The sequence below is a fragment of the Oreochromis niloticus genome, linkage group LG8, assembly GCF_001858045.2.
Source record: "Oreochromis niloticus isolate F11D_XX linkage group LG8, O_niloticus_UMD_NMBU, whole genome shotgun sequence".
Classification (NCBI taxonomy): Eukaryota; Metazoa; Chordata; class Actinopteri; order Cichliformes; family Cichlidae; genus Oreochromis; species Oreochromis niloticus.
In genome coordinates this window covers 28,421,332-28,435,530 of record NC_031973.2, presented here as the reverse complement: position 1 = coordinate 28,435,530, position 14,199 = coordinate 28,421,332, and the positions used below count along the sequence as shown (strand labels likewise).

The 14,199-nt window shown below is 44.5% G+C and overlaps 1 protein-coding gene across 2 annotated transcripts; it reads left to right on the top strand.

Moving 5' to 3' along the window:
• Positions 1 to 363: 363 nt before the first annotated feature.
• Positions 364 to 13,410, top strand: rfng (RFNG O-fucosylpeptide 3-beta-N-acetylglucosaminyltransferase). Of its 2 annotated transcripts, XR_269440.4 has the most exons (10): positions 364 to 776; positions 3,595 to 4,155; positions 7,133 to 7,181; positions 9,375 to 9,477; positions 9,559 to 9,712; positions 9,863 to 9,948; positions 10,192 to 10,357; positions 11,237 to 11,322; positions 11,476 to 11,705; positions 11,780 to 13,410. XR_269440.4 is itself a non-coding variant. In XM_005471214.4 (9 exons), exons 2-9 carry the CDS (start codon positions 3,661 to 3,663, stop codon positions 11,549 to 11,551), a joined length of 1,215 nt encoding a protein of 404 aa, XP_005471271.1. In that variant the 5' UTR covers positions 364 to 776; positions 3,595 to 3,660; the 3' UTR covers positions 11,552 to 13,410. The 2 variants fall into 2 exon arrangements, 1 of the variants encoding a protein (XP_005471271.1); XM_005471214.4 differs by having other exon boundaries at positions 11,476 to 13,410.
• The last annotated feature ends 789 nt before the right edge of the window (positions 13,411 to 14,199 follow it).

Sequence of the window (14,199 nt, the reverse complement as noted above, 5' to 3'; positions counted from 1 at the left end):
GCTTATATGTATTACTAATAAATAGAAATTATTTTGGTAGTATAGGTTGCTGACACCTGCCGTTTCAGTCTGCTTTTGCCACTGATGCAGTGGGCAAACATGACAGGCAGGGGGCGCTGAGGTAGAACTTGAAAGAAGCCGTCTCATTTGTTAAACATTTTAACAACAATAAAAAGTTGCACATTTAACACGATCATTTCAAATCGTATGACATTCGAACTGTGACTGGTTACATTCAAAGGTTGGAATTTACCTTTGAAACAAGGAAATAAAACTAAGGTTACAAAGTAACACCATCAAAGCTGTGTGTGTTATAGAGCTGATTCAGTCACACTCGTCAAAATTTTTATTTCCTGTTTAAATGAAAGTCAAAGCAGACAAACACGGGGTATTACCGACATCGACGGGAAAAAAACTGCTCGTCTTATTCATTATTTTGAAAGGTTTGACCGGAACAGCCTCCTTGACCGTGGTTAACCCGGTGCGAGTCTGACGTGAGTGCGTTGCTTGTGGAGTGTTTGGCTAACCCTCACTCCGAGCACAGAGTGTAACTCTGCCGGTGGAGGGGGCTTTTTCTACCGTCAGGCTAGCCGAGAGCCGCGGTCTGAGCGAAGGCAACACCAGGGAAAGCCGTCGGAACAAAAGACGACGAGTCGCGCAGCGGGTCCAGGTGCTGTTTGCCGTCCAACAAACCGAAGATCGTTTCCTCGCTCGTGTTGCAGTGGATGCTTTCCTGGTGTTTCGTGTGGTAAACGCGTGTGCTCTGATGTTTCACGGTAAGTTGGTGCGAAGCCCCGGTGCCATTCGTGCCTGTGCTCTTCCACCATGCCAGACTCCACTTTAAACTCTTCCCATTTAAGGAGCGCTTGTTGTAGCACAAGAAGTTAGAGCGTACGGCGCAGGATACACGAAACCGTTTCAGTGAAAAGGCTGCCTGTTTACGGCTCTTGTCGGATGTTTCCAGTGCTACACAGCTGGAGGGGTTTATTCACCGAGATGAGACCGAATGGCTTATTTACTAAGCACGTTTACAAACGGATGATGTTCGTGGCTGGTTTGTGACACAAGGATCACAGCAGGCGTGGAAGGCAACGTTTACATGTTGGTGCTGAGCTCTGCTATAGACTAGAACAGAATAATCCTTTAATTGTCCCACAAGGGGAGATTTGGTTGTAACAGCAGCCAGAAAGACACATATACAAACAAACAGTACACAGAACAGAAACATACACAGTTTTTCTTACATATTTACATCAAGGACAATGGTTACTATAAACAGAGTACTGTACAGTTATTAAATTAAATAACTACAGATAAGAGGCAAACCCAGGATGTAGTGCTATGATGTGTGGTTGGGACAAAGAGACTGAAGATGCTCACGTTTTCACTGGGCGTGATGGACAGGGTTGGAGACGAGGCTGAGATGGTTTGGACTTGTGCAGTGGAGAGATGCTGAGGTGATCCGCTCTGGTGACTCTTACAGGGAGCAGCAGAAAGAAGACGATCATTAAGACAACCGGGTACAATGGTTGAATGAATTAATATTGAAAGATGCAAATGTAATGCCTTTATTCAGCACAGCTTCAATAATGTTTAGCTGTGGGCTTTGGGGAGGCCAGTCCATGACTGATGTTTTATATGCAGGTTTGTTTTTGCTGCACAGTCCAAACATGCGTGTGCTTAGATCATTTGGTGATTCCAGATCACCCTGAGGTGGATCAGTGGAAGATGATGGATGGATGAAAAAATGATTTATTAGTTTTTGTATGACCAACTTCCCTCTGAATGTCACATTTAACACTATTATAAAAGAAAAACATCAAAAGGAGACAATCTTCACATTAGAAAGGCCAAGTCCTCTCCATCTGTGCTGAGGAATTTCAGACGTGTTGTGGATGGTCATCAGTTCTGTTGTCCCAAGGTGAAGATCCTATAAGAGCTTGAGTGTGTAAGAAAGCGCTTGGTGACAGTGGGATAAAAGTAAATGGCCTGTATTTATATAGCGCTTTACACATCCAGTCATCCACCCATTCACACACCGGTGATGGCAGCTACATTGTAGCCACAGCTGCCCTGGGGCGCACTGACAGAGGTGAGGCTGCTGGACACTGGCGCCACCGGGCCCTCTGACCACCATCAGTAGGCAACGGGTGAAGTGTCTTGCCCAAGGACACAACGACCGAGACTGTCCAAGCCGGGGCTCGAACCGGCAACCTTCCGATTACAAGGCGAACTCCCAACTCTTGAGCCACGATCGCCCAGTAGGAAGAGCTCTGGTAGAAGCAGGCTCAGTGAGGGTCAGCCATCTGCCACAGCAGGCTGGAGAAGTAAAGGTAACAAAAACAGCAAAGAGAAGATGTGAGCAACACTGAAAGGTACTAAAAGACTTTTGGGGTACAGTTGTTCCTTTGCTGCCTGCACAGACAAGCTTCAGCCAATAATATATTGGCTGAAGAGCAGATGCTGTGTGTGGTGGAGGTGCGCCTGCTGAGCACAGCAGTCTGTGTGCAGCCTCTCAGGCTCAGCCTCTTTGTTGGTAAATGGTGGATTGCGAGACACATGCCATCACTCTGTAGGACTGCAGTCAAACCTCTTCAGATGGGGGTTGGCAGCAAATCCCGTTCACCATTTTGCAACTGAGTGGGTCCCTTTGCATGGAGGAAAATCCAGTAGTGGAAACAGATGTGCGCGTTCATTGGAGAACGAAGCGAGCTCCATCGAGCTGTGAAATGGAGGATTAAAAGGCAAAGTACTTAGTAAGGCCTGTGACATGTGCAAAAGTAATGTCCTGTTTTAATGAAGTGGCATGGCAGAGACGTGTGGCTGTGCAAAGGTTTCAGGCACTAAAACGGTGGGAAAAGTCTCTGCAGCAGCGACAGAGCTGAAAGCAGAATTCCAAAGTCCTGGTTTTGGGGCTCAGGTGGACCTGCATTAAAAACAGATGGGAATGACTGCATCAGGAACACTTTGGAAAACAACAAACGCAGCTGCAGAGTAATTCTATCAGAATCTGCCTCTGCCCCCGCTCACACACGATGGGATGAAGTGAAGTAGAGAACGGTCCTGCGGTCTGACTGTCTTAGACTTTGAGTGCTGGGTTAAAGAGGAGAGGGACCTTTTACTAGCACACGGTTTAAAAACCAGCTTCGGTGGGGGTGGGGTCTCAGGCAGGGGTACCTTAAACATTATGCACATATTCCAGCAGCACAGCTCTGTAGGATCCTGTCATCCACTGAAAACACTGTGAATTATAAAATGAAAAATCATAGAAACAAGGCATCAAGCAGCTGATTACAGCACAACATGTAATGTGTCCTGATCATTGGATGCTGCTTTTTATTTACAGTGTTGCAACTTTTGTAATAAACCAGATGTGTTGTTGGCAAAAGGACGCCATCTTCAAACATCCCCACAGTCGAATCATGTTTGTAGCTTATACATTTTAAATAGCTTTGGCTTTTAGCAGAGCGTCAGCTGGACCTGTGTTGTTGCAGGTGACGTTGTGCTGCTGTCTCACCGGCTCCATCGTTAAACTGAGTGTTTGGGATGAATGTGCCTCTCGACACGCTGTTGAATCTTCATGTTTCTATGCAGGACTCGTCGCTGTGATCTGATGATGGGACAGGGTGCTGCTGGGAGTGACTGCAGCCCTGGAGGCTGATGAATCTGCTCCATCAGCCAGTCAGGATGCACATAGCTTCAGTCGGGGTCAGCAAGTTCTGCTTCCTGTTTTCTCTCGCATTCTGCGGCCTCCTGCTCCTGCTCATTCCAGCTCTCCAGCCCCTTCCACGCCAAGTGGACCTGCCTAAGCCCCGACCCCAGGCCAGACCTGCCCAGGTGGGGACGTCACACCAAGTCAGGGTTCCAGGGGTTTTTTTACATGCTGGGAAGAAAGAAATAACCGCGGGTCTTAACAGGAGCTCAGAAGGGCTGGGGAAACCCATCAAAACTGAAATTAGCAGGAACAGCTATCCCAAAACAGGAAAGGGTGTCAGAAGAATCCCTGAAAGAGGCATTGGTGGACCTCAAGAGTATAGGTCACATGACAAGTTGGAGCTGAAGGACATTTTTATTGCAGTAAAGACAACCAGGAAGTATCACAAGTCCAGACTGGAGCTGCTCATTCAGACCTGGGTGTCTCAAGCTAAAGAACAGGTGAGTACCACTCCTGTTTTTCACGTGGCTGTGCACCCCAGTGTCCATCTGTATCTGTTAGGCTTCCCTTTTGTTGATCCAGGCAGTGGTCAGGTCGGCCGGCCTGGTCTTAGAGTCTTGGTATCAACCAGGATGTTTTATTGTGATGTCCACAGTAAAGAGACGTGCTCTTCCTTTATTGTCCCAAACAGATGCCAGACAGAAACAATCCTAATATAAAATGGATAAATAGAATAAATGATCATTTAACAACAGTTGAAACATCTCTAAAAAAAATGGCACATGAGAAATGTGATAGAAATATAAGACATTCAAAATATATTTAAATAGAATAAAAGATTCTCAGCTGCCTGAAAGTTTTTAAAATAAATATTTACTTGTTAAGTCTGCACCTGCTCTCTGTACACCTTAAACATATTTATACCGTTTACAGTCAATCATTACATACATTTTTTGGGGGACAAAAATAGCATAAAATATAAGAGAAGTAAAACTAACCCTGTGCTGCACATTCAAACCTTCTGCTGTAGACGAAACAACTAAATGATAATTGTCTGATTACACATTACTGAAAGTAATTCTTAGCTGCAGAAATGAGTGGAGGTTTTTTGTCTCCCGATGATGCAAACTATTTTAGTTGCGGTGCTGAAAGGTTGCGCTTTGCATGGACACAAGTTTCTGTAGCTTCCACACAAAAAGTGAAGATGCAGCTCTCACTGCAGAGCAGCGGTGTAAGTGTAAGGCTGCTGAGTGCTGTTGGATTTAAATGTGTGAGTGTGCCACAGTTGTGCTGTGTCAGTTAAAACTCTGCATTAAAGTGAGCTGAAACTGAGACTGAGAGCGCTGCTGTAAGGAGACAAGTGGCTGTGGCAGAAACACATTCCCACAGCATGTAGTGAGCACATGTGATTTGGGCTGTGTATACACACAGATGCTAGTCCTGAAAGATTTACTGTTGTGTACACTGTGTGTCTCTTTAGGGTGGATTTTGAGATTGCATAGCTAATGTGGTAAAGTTTGTCCTCGGTGACATTTAGCACAACCGCAGCACATTTTAAAAACAAAATCTTCATGTGCTGTGTCAGAGTTACGAGCTCAATCAGGAATCATTCTGCTGCTCACTCAGTGTGCTTTACTGTCTGCTGTACACAACAGCTAATGCTTAACATCCAGGTGTGTGTGTGTGTGTGTGTGTGTGTGTGTGTGTGTGTGTTTCTGTTGCATTGGGGTGGCAGGTCTGGCCCCCAAAGTGGCACACTGGAACAGACTGAGACCTTTTCAGTTCAGTTCCTTAACCATTTTAAAATACAGACACATATTTTAAAATGGTACAGATGCTGGATTTGACAGCTGGTGGAGTGTTGCCATGCCAGAATCTTAGGGCAGATTGTATAGTTCTCCTCTGCAAATATTTGTGACAACTTTGCAGTGCAGTAAAAGGACTTGTACTGTAGTCCAGCAGAGTGGTCTTGGATCCCGTGTAAGTGTGGGAATAGGCTGCTGCGACGTGGCCAGCGCGCCTGCTGCTCATCAGTGACAGAGCTTTAAATGCAAGAGGGGAAATAAGAAAGGCTTGTCTGCTTATTAACTGACTGCAGGGATCAGAAAATAAAAATCGAAGTGCAAGTGCTGTGCAGGTCTGAAGTGAGCGCTATTAAAAGCTACTATGGAGTCCCAGTGCCGGACAAAGAGCCTCAGTTTGCAGCCTGCTCCACTTCAGCCACGTCACAGTCAGACACAACTGTTCCAGTTCAGTTTGTCGACCCAGTATCAGCAGTTTGGCTCAAACCAGTTTCAGGTCCAGGTCTGCTGTGAAAGGGTTCGTCTGTGTTGGTTAACTACTTACTTCCAGATGCTGGAGAGTGTTACAGGCCTGCTCTCAGATCAGTAAAATGTGTCCTGCATGTTTAAATCTGCCTGTAAAACTAAAGGCTGCTCCTCCCTGAAGCTGCTGTCACATGCAGTGCTTTCCATTTAACGAATCAGCACAGAAATAACACAGATCTGCAAAAAACAAAACATTTTTCAGCTGCTTGGGATATTTTTGGCATATTTTATGTTTTTCAGGGTGCTGAGTCCAAAACTGATCTCCACTTCCCTCCATCACATACAGTTATTTTGCAAAACATGAGGAGTTTACATTTTTTAAAAAGCCCAACAGTGATTAAAAAACCCCCAATATTTTATTACAATTACCTATCCAGAGACACCTTACCTTTCTCTATGAACAAAATAAACCTGTTGGGACATGACAAGAAAACCTGACCAGATGGAATTTTTAAAATATTGTTCCTGGTTTCAGTGATTAAAAATCTATAAGAAACAGTCAAAAAATCCTATGCAGTTTTTTGGTTGCAGACCTGTGTGATCATACAGTATAAAGGAGGTTAAGAAAGGAGAGAAATCATTGAGGCCAGAGCTGTAGATGGTTTGGGTATGTAGGATGTCTGAAATGACTCTTAGATGAGGTGACTGGGGCCAAGACCTCCTCCCAGTGAGACCATGGCACAGACCCAGCACACGCTGAGATATCATCTCTCTGGACTGGGGAACATCTCGGTGTGTCCCCTGAAGTGCTGGAAGAGGTGGTTGGGTTGGACCTGCAGCTGTAAAGAGGAGGGATGGATGTGCTACATTTATTTTACATTAAAGAAGTAATGTATAGTGTCCAGCCTGATGTCACCTTATGCATAAATCATCAGTCCCAGTGTAGAGTGAGGAGTCCAGCTGATGAATGTAGAACAAATAATTTGACGTTCAAACCCAAATAAAGAGTCGGTGCAGCTGGTGACTGTGTGTTTCTAAAATAAATGAAGCTCGTGCTCCATCTTTGCTCTTCCTCTTGCAAATGCTGGTCTTGATCAACGCGAGCAAACAAAGGAGTGAAGCTGTTCTTCACTGTGTCCTCACTGGAGAGCATTAGCTTGTGTAATTGTGCGCTTGCACAACTCTAACAGCGTTTCCTTGTTTGTTTCAGACTTTCATTTTCACTGATGGTGACGACAAGGAGCTGCAAATGAGGACTGGTAAGAGGAACACATTTTACAGGGGAAAAAGGATGACAACCAAAATGTCCCTCAGACTGCTGCAGCAGTGTGATCCAATGTTGTGCTGACACAGTGGAGACGATCCAGTGCACGCTGCAGAGGGCTTCGAACAGGGCTGAGTAATCTGCTGTTTGTGCAGTACTGACCTTTATCACAGCATGTGTGTACATTTAGAAATTAGGCTCATCCTGATAGTGAGAATGCAATATTTTAAACTGATGATGTTCAACACAATTTTTGATACCATGTGGACAAACAAAAGCTGTTGTTACAACCTTAAAATTTAGACCTTTAAAAAGAATGAAATAGGCTGAAAAATGTTGAATGTCCATGAGTCCGCGGTGCTGTGTGTGAAAGCTGACTTCTGGGTGACATCTGGGTGTCCCAAAGGAAAGAAGCCCAGCTCGTACGAGGGTGTCAGTACTGTGGACAGTTAGCATTGAAATGGTTTGAAATATTTAGATCTGAGATGCATGTTGATGGTGCTGTCAGACAAATCGCATCATATGAAGCCAGTTATAGATCAATCACTTCCTGTTACAACACACAGTTGTTTTTTGTAGCTTATCTGCTGCACTAAAATACAAAAGTAGAACAGCTAACAGATCATCTGCAGAGGAATGGCTTATTTGAAGAGTTTCAGTCAGGTTTCAGAGCTCATCACAGCACAGAAACAGCTTTAGTGAAGGTTACAAATGATCTTCTTATGGCCTCTGACAGTGGACTCATCTCTGTGCTTGTCCTGCTAGACCTCAGTGCAGCGTTCGATACTGTTGACCATAATATCCTATTAGAGCGATTAGAACATGCTGTAGGTATTACAGGTACTGCACTGCAGTGGTTTGTATCATATCTATCTAACAGACTCCAATTTGTGCAAGTAAATGGAGAGTCCTCTTCACACACTAAGGTTAATTATGGTGTTCCACAGGGTTCAGTGCTAGGACCAATTCTATTTACATTATACATGCTTCCCTTAGGCAGCATCATTAGAAGACATAGCATACATTTTCACTGCTATGCTGATGACACGCAGCTCTATCTATCCATGAAGCCAGGTAACACACACCAATTAGTTAAACTGCAGGAATGTCTTAAAGACATAAAGACCTGGATGGCCGCTAACTTTCTGCTTCTTAATTCAGATCAAACTGAGGTTATTGTACTCGGCCCTGAAAATCTTAGAAATATGGTATCTAAGCAGATTCTTACTCTGGATGGCATTACCTTGGCCTCCAGTAATGCTGTGAGGAACCTTGGAGTCATTTTTGACCAGGACATGTCCTTCAACGCACATATTAAACAAATATGTAAGACTGCTTTCTTCCATTTGTGCAACATCTCTAAAATTAGAAATATCCTGTCTCAGAGTGATGCTGAAAAACTAGTTCATGCATTTATTACTTCCAGGCTGGACTACTGTAATTCTTTATTATCAGGATGTCCTAAAAACTCGCTGAAAAGCCTTCAGCTGATCCAAAATGCTGCAGCAAGAGTCCTGACAGGGACTAGGAAGAGAGAACATATTTCTCCTGTTTTGGCTTCCCTTCATTGGCTTCCTGTTAAATCCAGAATTCAAAATCCTGCTCCTCACATACAAGGTCTTAAATAATCAGGCCCCATCTTATCTTAATGACCTTGTAGTACCATATCACCCTATTAGAGCACTTCGCTCTCACACTGCAGGCCTACTTGTTGTTCCTAGAGTATTTAAAAGTAGAATGGGAGGCAGAGCCTTCAGTTTTCAGGCCCCTCTTCTGTGGAACCAGCTTCCAGTTTGGATTCAGGAGACAGACACTATCTCTACTTTCAAGATTAGGCTTAAAACTTTCCTTTTAGCTAAAGCATATAGTTAGGGCTGGACCAGGTGACCCTGAATCCTCCCTTAGTTATGCTGTTGGGAGATTCCCGTGATGCACTGGGTGTTTCTTCTTCACTCACTATCTGTTTATAAAACTCTCTCAGAATTTTGCACACAGCTCTACAGGAGTCTATTCAAACGCTCATGTCACATGCTGTCTCATCAAAAAGATAATGTACTGTAGCCACATGGATCTATGCAGGTCTGAAACAAAGCAGAGTTACTGCCATTATATCCAGTCTACATATGGAGATGCAGTGGGAGGCTCTAAGTAATGTCACATTAAGTTTCTTCTGTTGTCTCTTCACCAGGAGCTAACATCATCAACACTAACTGCTCAGCAGCTCACACCCGACAGGCTCTGTGCTGCAAGATGTCTGTAGAGTACGATAAATTCATCGAGTCTCAGAGGAAGTGAGTGATTGCAAGGATGTGGCAGTTAGCTCTGACTCTGAGAGCAGCCTGCACGTCTGACCCTGTGTGTTTGCATCGTAGGTGGTTCTGCCACGTGGATGATGACAACTACGTGATCCTGCCCAGCCTGCTGCGGCTGCTCTCGTCTTACCACCACAGCCAGGACGTCTACCTGGGCCGGCCCAGTCTGGATCACCCCATAGAGGCTGCAGAGAGGGTCAAGAGTGACGGTTCGGTGGGTCAGCCATCGGCTTAGTGAGAGATTTTGGCTCCACTCACACACAAATAAGGGAAATTTGGCGACGCTGTCCACAGTCCCCTGTGGCATGAAAGTTGGCGACATGTAATAAGAGCTAGCTAATGTGCTCTTTCCTTTCTGGTTCAGGTGTCTGTCAAGTTCTGGTTTGCCACAGGTGGAGCAGGCTTCTGTATCAGTCGAGGTCTGGCCCTGAAAATGAGTCCGTGGGCCAGGTAGGATGCTGACTCTGCTTTGAAAGGATTTTCACACTGTTATATTTTGTACCTTCTGGTGCAAAATATACACATATATACACACATATACACATATACGTGATCTTTTTAACTCACATAAAATCTCTGTGCAGCCCCTGTGAGGGTCACTTTACACTTGATTTTGGAAACCACTTCATTATTTTATGCATACTTGATCCTGACAAAGCTCAGCTTGAAGGACACTGTTGTCTTGTGTTTCAGTTTGGGGAATTTCATCAGCACAGCAGAGAAGATCCGACTTCCAGATGACTGCACCATCGGCTACATCATCGAGGCGCTGTTGGAGGTCGCTTTGACACACACGCACCTTTTCCACTCTCACCTGGAGAACCTGCAGAAGCTGCCCATTGACACTGTGCTGGAGCAGGTGAGCGACAGGTGACAGGGGAAGGTGTTTTACAGAGCTCTGAAACAAGAGTTCAGTAAAACCTGAAAAACTTCTAAATGTAGTTCAATTAACAGATTTTGTAAAACAACCCACAAAACCAGTGTGAACTAAAGGTGAGCAGGAGATGATACCAGCTCACTCAATGTTATAATGCAAACTCACATTCATCCCAATATATTTTAATATCTTGACGCATTTAGAAAATACAGCCTTACAAACACACAATTCAATTCAGTTTTATTTATATAGCACCAAATCACAACAACAGTCGCCTCAGGGTGCTTTATACTGTAAGGTAGACCCTACAATAACACACACAGAGAAAAACCCAACAATCATATGACCCCCTATGAGCAAGCACTTTGGCGACAGTGGGAAGGAAAAACTCCCTTTTAACAGGAAGAAACCTCCGGCAGAACCAGGCTCAGGGAGGGGCGGGGCCATCTGCTGTGATTGGTTGGGGTGAGAGAAGGAAGACAGGATAAAGACATGCTGTGGAAGAGAGACAGAGATTAATAACTGATATGATTCAGTGCAGAGAGGTCTATTAACACATAGTGAGTGAAGAAGAAACACCCAGTGCATCATGGGAATCCCCCTGTAGCCTACACCTATTGCAGCATAACTAAGGGAGGATTCAGGGTCACCTGATCCAGCCCTGTCATTTAACAATGTGTGCATTCCTCTTCCACACCTCCATCAGCTGATCCTGCTGTCGTTATTAATCCACACATTTGTTTAGATTCACTAAAATCCGTCATTTTCACATGTGATTTGGGTTTTTCAGTGAAAGCAGCTGTGACGCGAGTCTCCATTAAATCTTGATTCATTGTACACTGTATGATTGTTTTGCTGTAGGTGACTCTGAGTTACGGAGGATTTGAGAACAGAAGAAATGTAGTTGGTGTGGTTGGAGGATTTTCACTGGCTGAGGACCCCACAAGGTAAACACTGACACACGGCGTGCCCACGCTGAACATCAGAAAACATGGTTACATTTACCGTCTGTATGAGCTGTGGTCACAGTATTCAGTTATTCTAATTATTGCTGATGGTTTCATGTAATTAACGTGAACTGTGATCCTTTCTGTTCACAGGTTTAAGACGGTCCACTGCCTTCTGTATCCTGACACTGAGTGGTGTCCAAAGCTCAAACCGCGCCACAGAAACTGAATTCCAGTGTGAACATTTATCCTGCAGAGTCGCTCTGAACTCTCACTGATATTCATTAAACACATGAAGTAAAGCCTTAAAAGTTGAAGCCAAAGAATGCCGTTTGAAGACCATCCAGGCCTGCAGAGCCGAGAGTTTCTCCACTTCTAACAAGGTTTTAAGAGTCGACCACATTTACCTTCTCTCAATTCAAGATATATTTTTAGCATGTTTTTTATGGTCGAGCAGAAGCTGAATAAGGTGAAGTTCCTCGGGAACAGCGCCTCGGGACGACCATAAGGCGTTCACTTCTGCATCTACACTGAACATGAACTGTGATTGGATGGCACGTGATGATCTTAGAAAGCCTTTCTGAAAGCCTCAGTGACCCTGGTTGAGCTCCGGGTAACCGCGGGCGATTATCTATGAATAATCAAGTGACTGTTGCTAAATTCACGCTAACACAGTAACAATGATGGACAGCTGGTGTACAAACACTTCATGCGTGTGCAGGTTGTGTGTCATTCAAGCCAACAAACCAAAGTTGTTTTTAAAGGGCGATGGTAACGCCGAGGTGACTGTAAAACGCAGTCTCTCTTATCTTCTACCTGAGCTAGGCGAGTTAGCTTACAGGGTTTTCCAAGTTTAGGTCAACAGCTCTTACATGACAGATGTATGTGTTCCTGTTACTTTGATAAATCACTGACTGGAGCTGAAAAGCCCGGCTCATCTCAGTACATTAAAGTGAAGTATTAAAACTGTTTGAAGGAGGTAGAAGTTTCCTGGTTGGCTGTTTCAGCTGTGGTCTGAAGAAGCATGAGATCTATTATTGTGACGCCTGTTTTTCTGTTTCTGTGATTAGACTGACTGCTGCAGATGAGGAGAGGGTGGTAAAAACTGAGGGACACTAACATCGTTCTGCTGCTTTGTACTTTAGTTTTAAACGGGGTCAGTGAGTCTGCGTGGGGAAAGATTTAGTTGGTGTTTGCTGTGAGTCCTCTGCTCACAGCAAACACCAACATGTAGACGTGTGCACGGTACATGAAGGACCTCACAGTACTTTCATGTACTTGTACGCTCGTGATGGAAGAACAGGATGTTCATTCGTTTAAACACAAACAAACATGATCTTGGATCAAGATGAATGTTTGAATGTTTGACATGTACAGTGTGATTGAGGGGACACCCGTGTGACCGCCGTGGCCCCTCGTAGCTCTCCTCCTGTCTGTGGCCGAGCGCTGCTTTGCTCCTGGCACTTCTATAACGTTACCAGCTGTGGTGACGTGTCAGTGCAAACTACTCTATGGGTTTTATGTAAACTTCTTTGCATTTCTTGTAGTTTTAGCTCCACAGGAATAATCAGCAAGTCACAGCTCAGAGGCTGGAGCATGAAATGAATAATGTTGGTTGTAGTTTGTAGCTTCAGTCAGGTCAAAGGCAGAGTAGCACACAGTGGTCCGCACAGCATTATACGAGGTTTATTCTTTTAGCTGCACAAATCCTGCCTCATAGCACCGACCACCAGCAGCAGCATCGTCTTTGAGACTGCTTTTAGACGACTCTGCACATTTACAGCATCCTGACCAGTGAGCATAGTGCAGGAATGTGTCACAGTCAGGCCATAGCTTCCTGTGTGAAGATTTTTCCTAAACTTCCACTGCTCTGTCTTTCAAAGAGAATAAACCGGTTCTTTGTCTCCGTATATTCTGTCACTTCTGCCGGTGAAAGGTGTTGGCGTACAGCACCAGTCTGTTTGCACAAAAGACTAGAAACCAAACCCCACACCACGAGTCCCACTGCAGGTCAGTGAGTGAGACCGAGTGTGTTTTTGTCAAAGCTGCCACTGATCTGTTGTCAATAAAGCTTTTCTGCATTCCTAAGTGTTTCACAGTTTCTGTCACATTGATCTATTGAAGAGAAAACCACATAACCGAGACGATGCAGGGAAATATTCAGTGTATTGTGAATAACGTCGTGCATGTTGAAATTACACGTCTGTCAGATTTATAGAAGGTTGAGTCACACGGTCTCCTCGGGAGGGTCTCCTTGTAATTGCTTAAACCACAAACTGATGAGCTCAGTGGGATCAACATGTGATTGGATGAATAACTGTGATGTCGTCCTTTATCACAACTGAGTGTCCGTGGATGGAGCACAGACAAAAAGGGTGTGCAAATTAAAAGCGGAGCTACAAGTGAATTCAAAAATAAAATCAGCAAGAAACAACTTTTCCAGTATCATTTAAAATCTAGCAGTTACCTCGATACCTTACAGTATGGAGTTCAAAGTCACTGCTTCGATTGTGTTGCACACAGCATCCGAAACACCAGCTTATAATGAAAGTCAGTGTGAAGAAGAGGAAAGGCAGACACATGCAGTACGATGCTGATAAAGACCAACAGCTTTCCCATCAGAACTACAGTTTATGCTCCAAAATAAGCAGCTAAGCTTTACAAACTGTAACATGAGTGCAAACTCGGACATGAGGAAAACCTCTAGATCAGACCTGGAGCTTCAGCACAGATCGAGGAGAGTAGTGAGGAAGCATTTCAAGCCCAGACTAAGAGCTGACGTCAGACCTGCAGAGGACGACCTGTGTCATCGACACTGAAGCCTGAGGAGATCGAGAGTCCAACAAAACAGTTAAAAATGGAAAATCAATTGCAGAG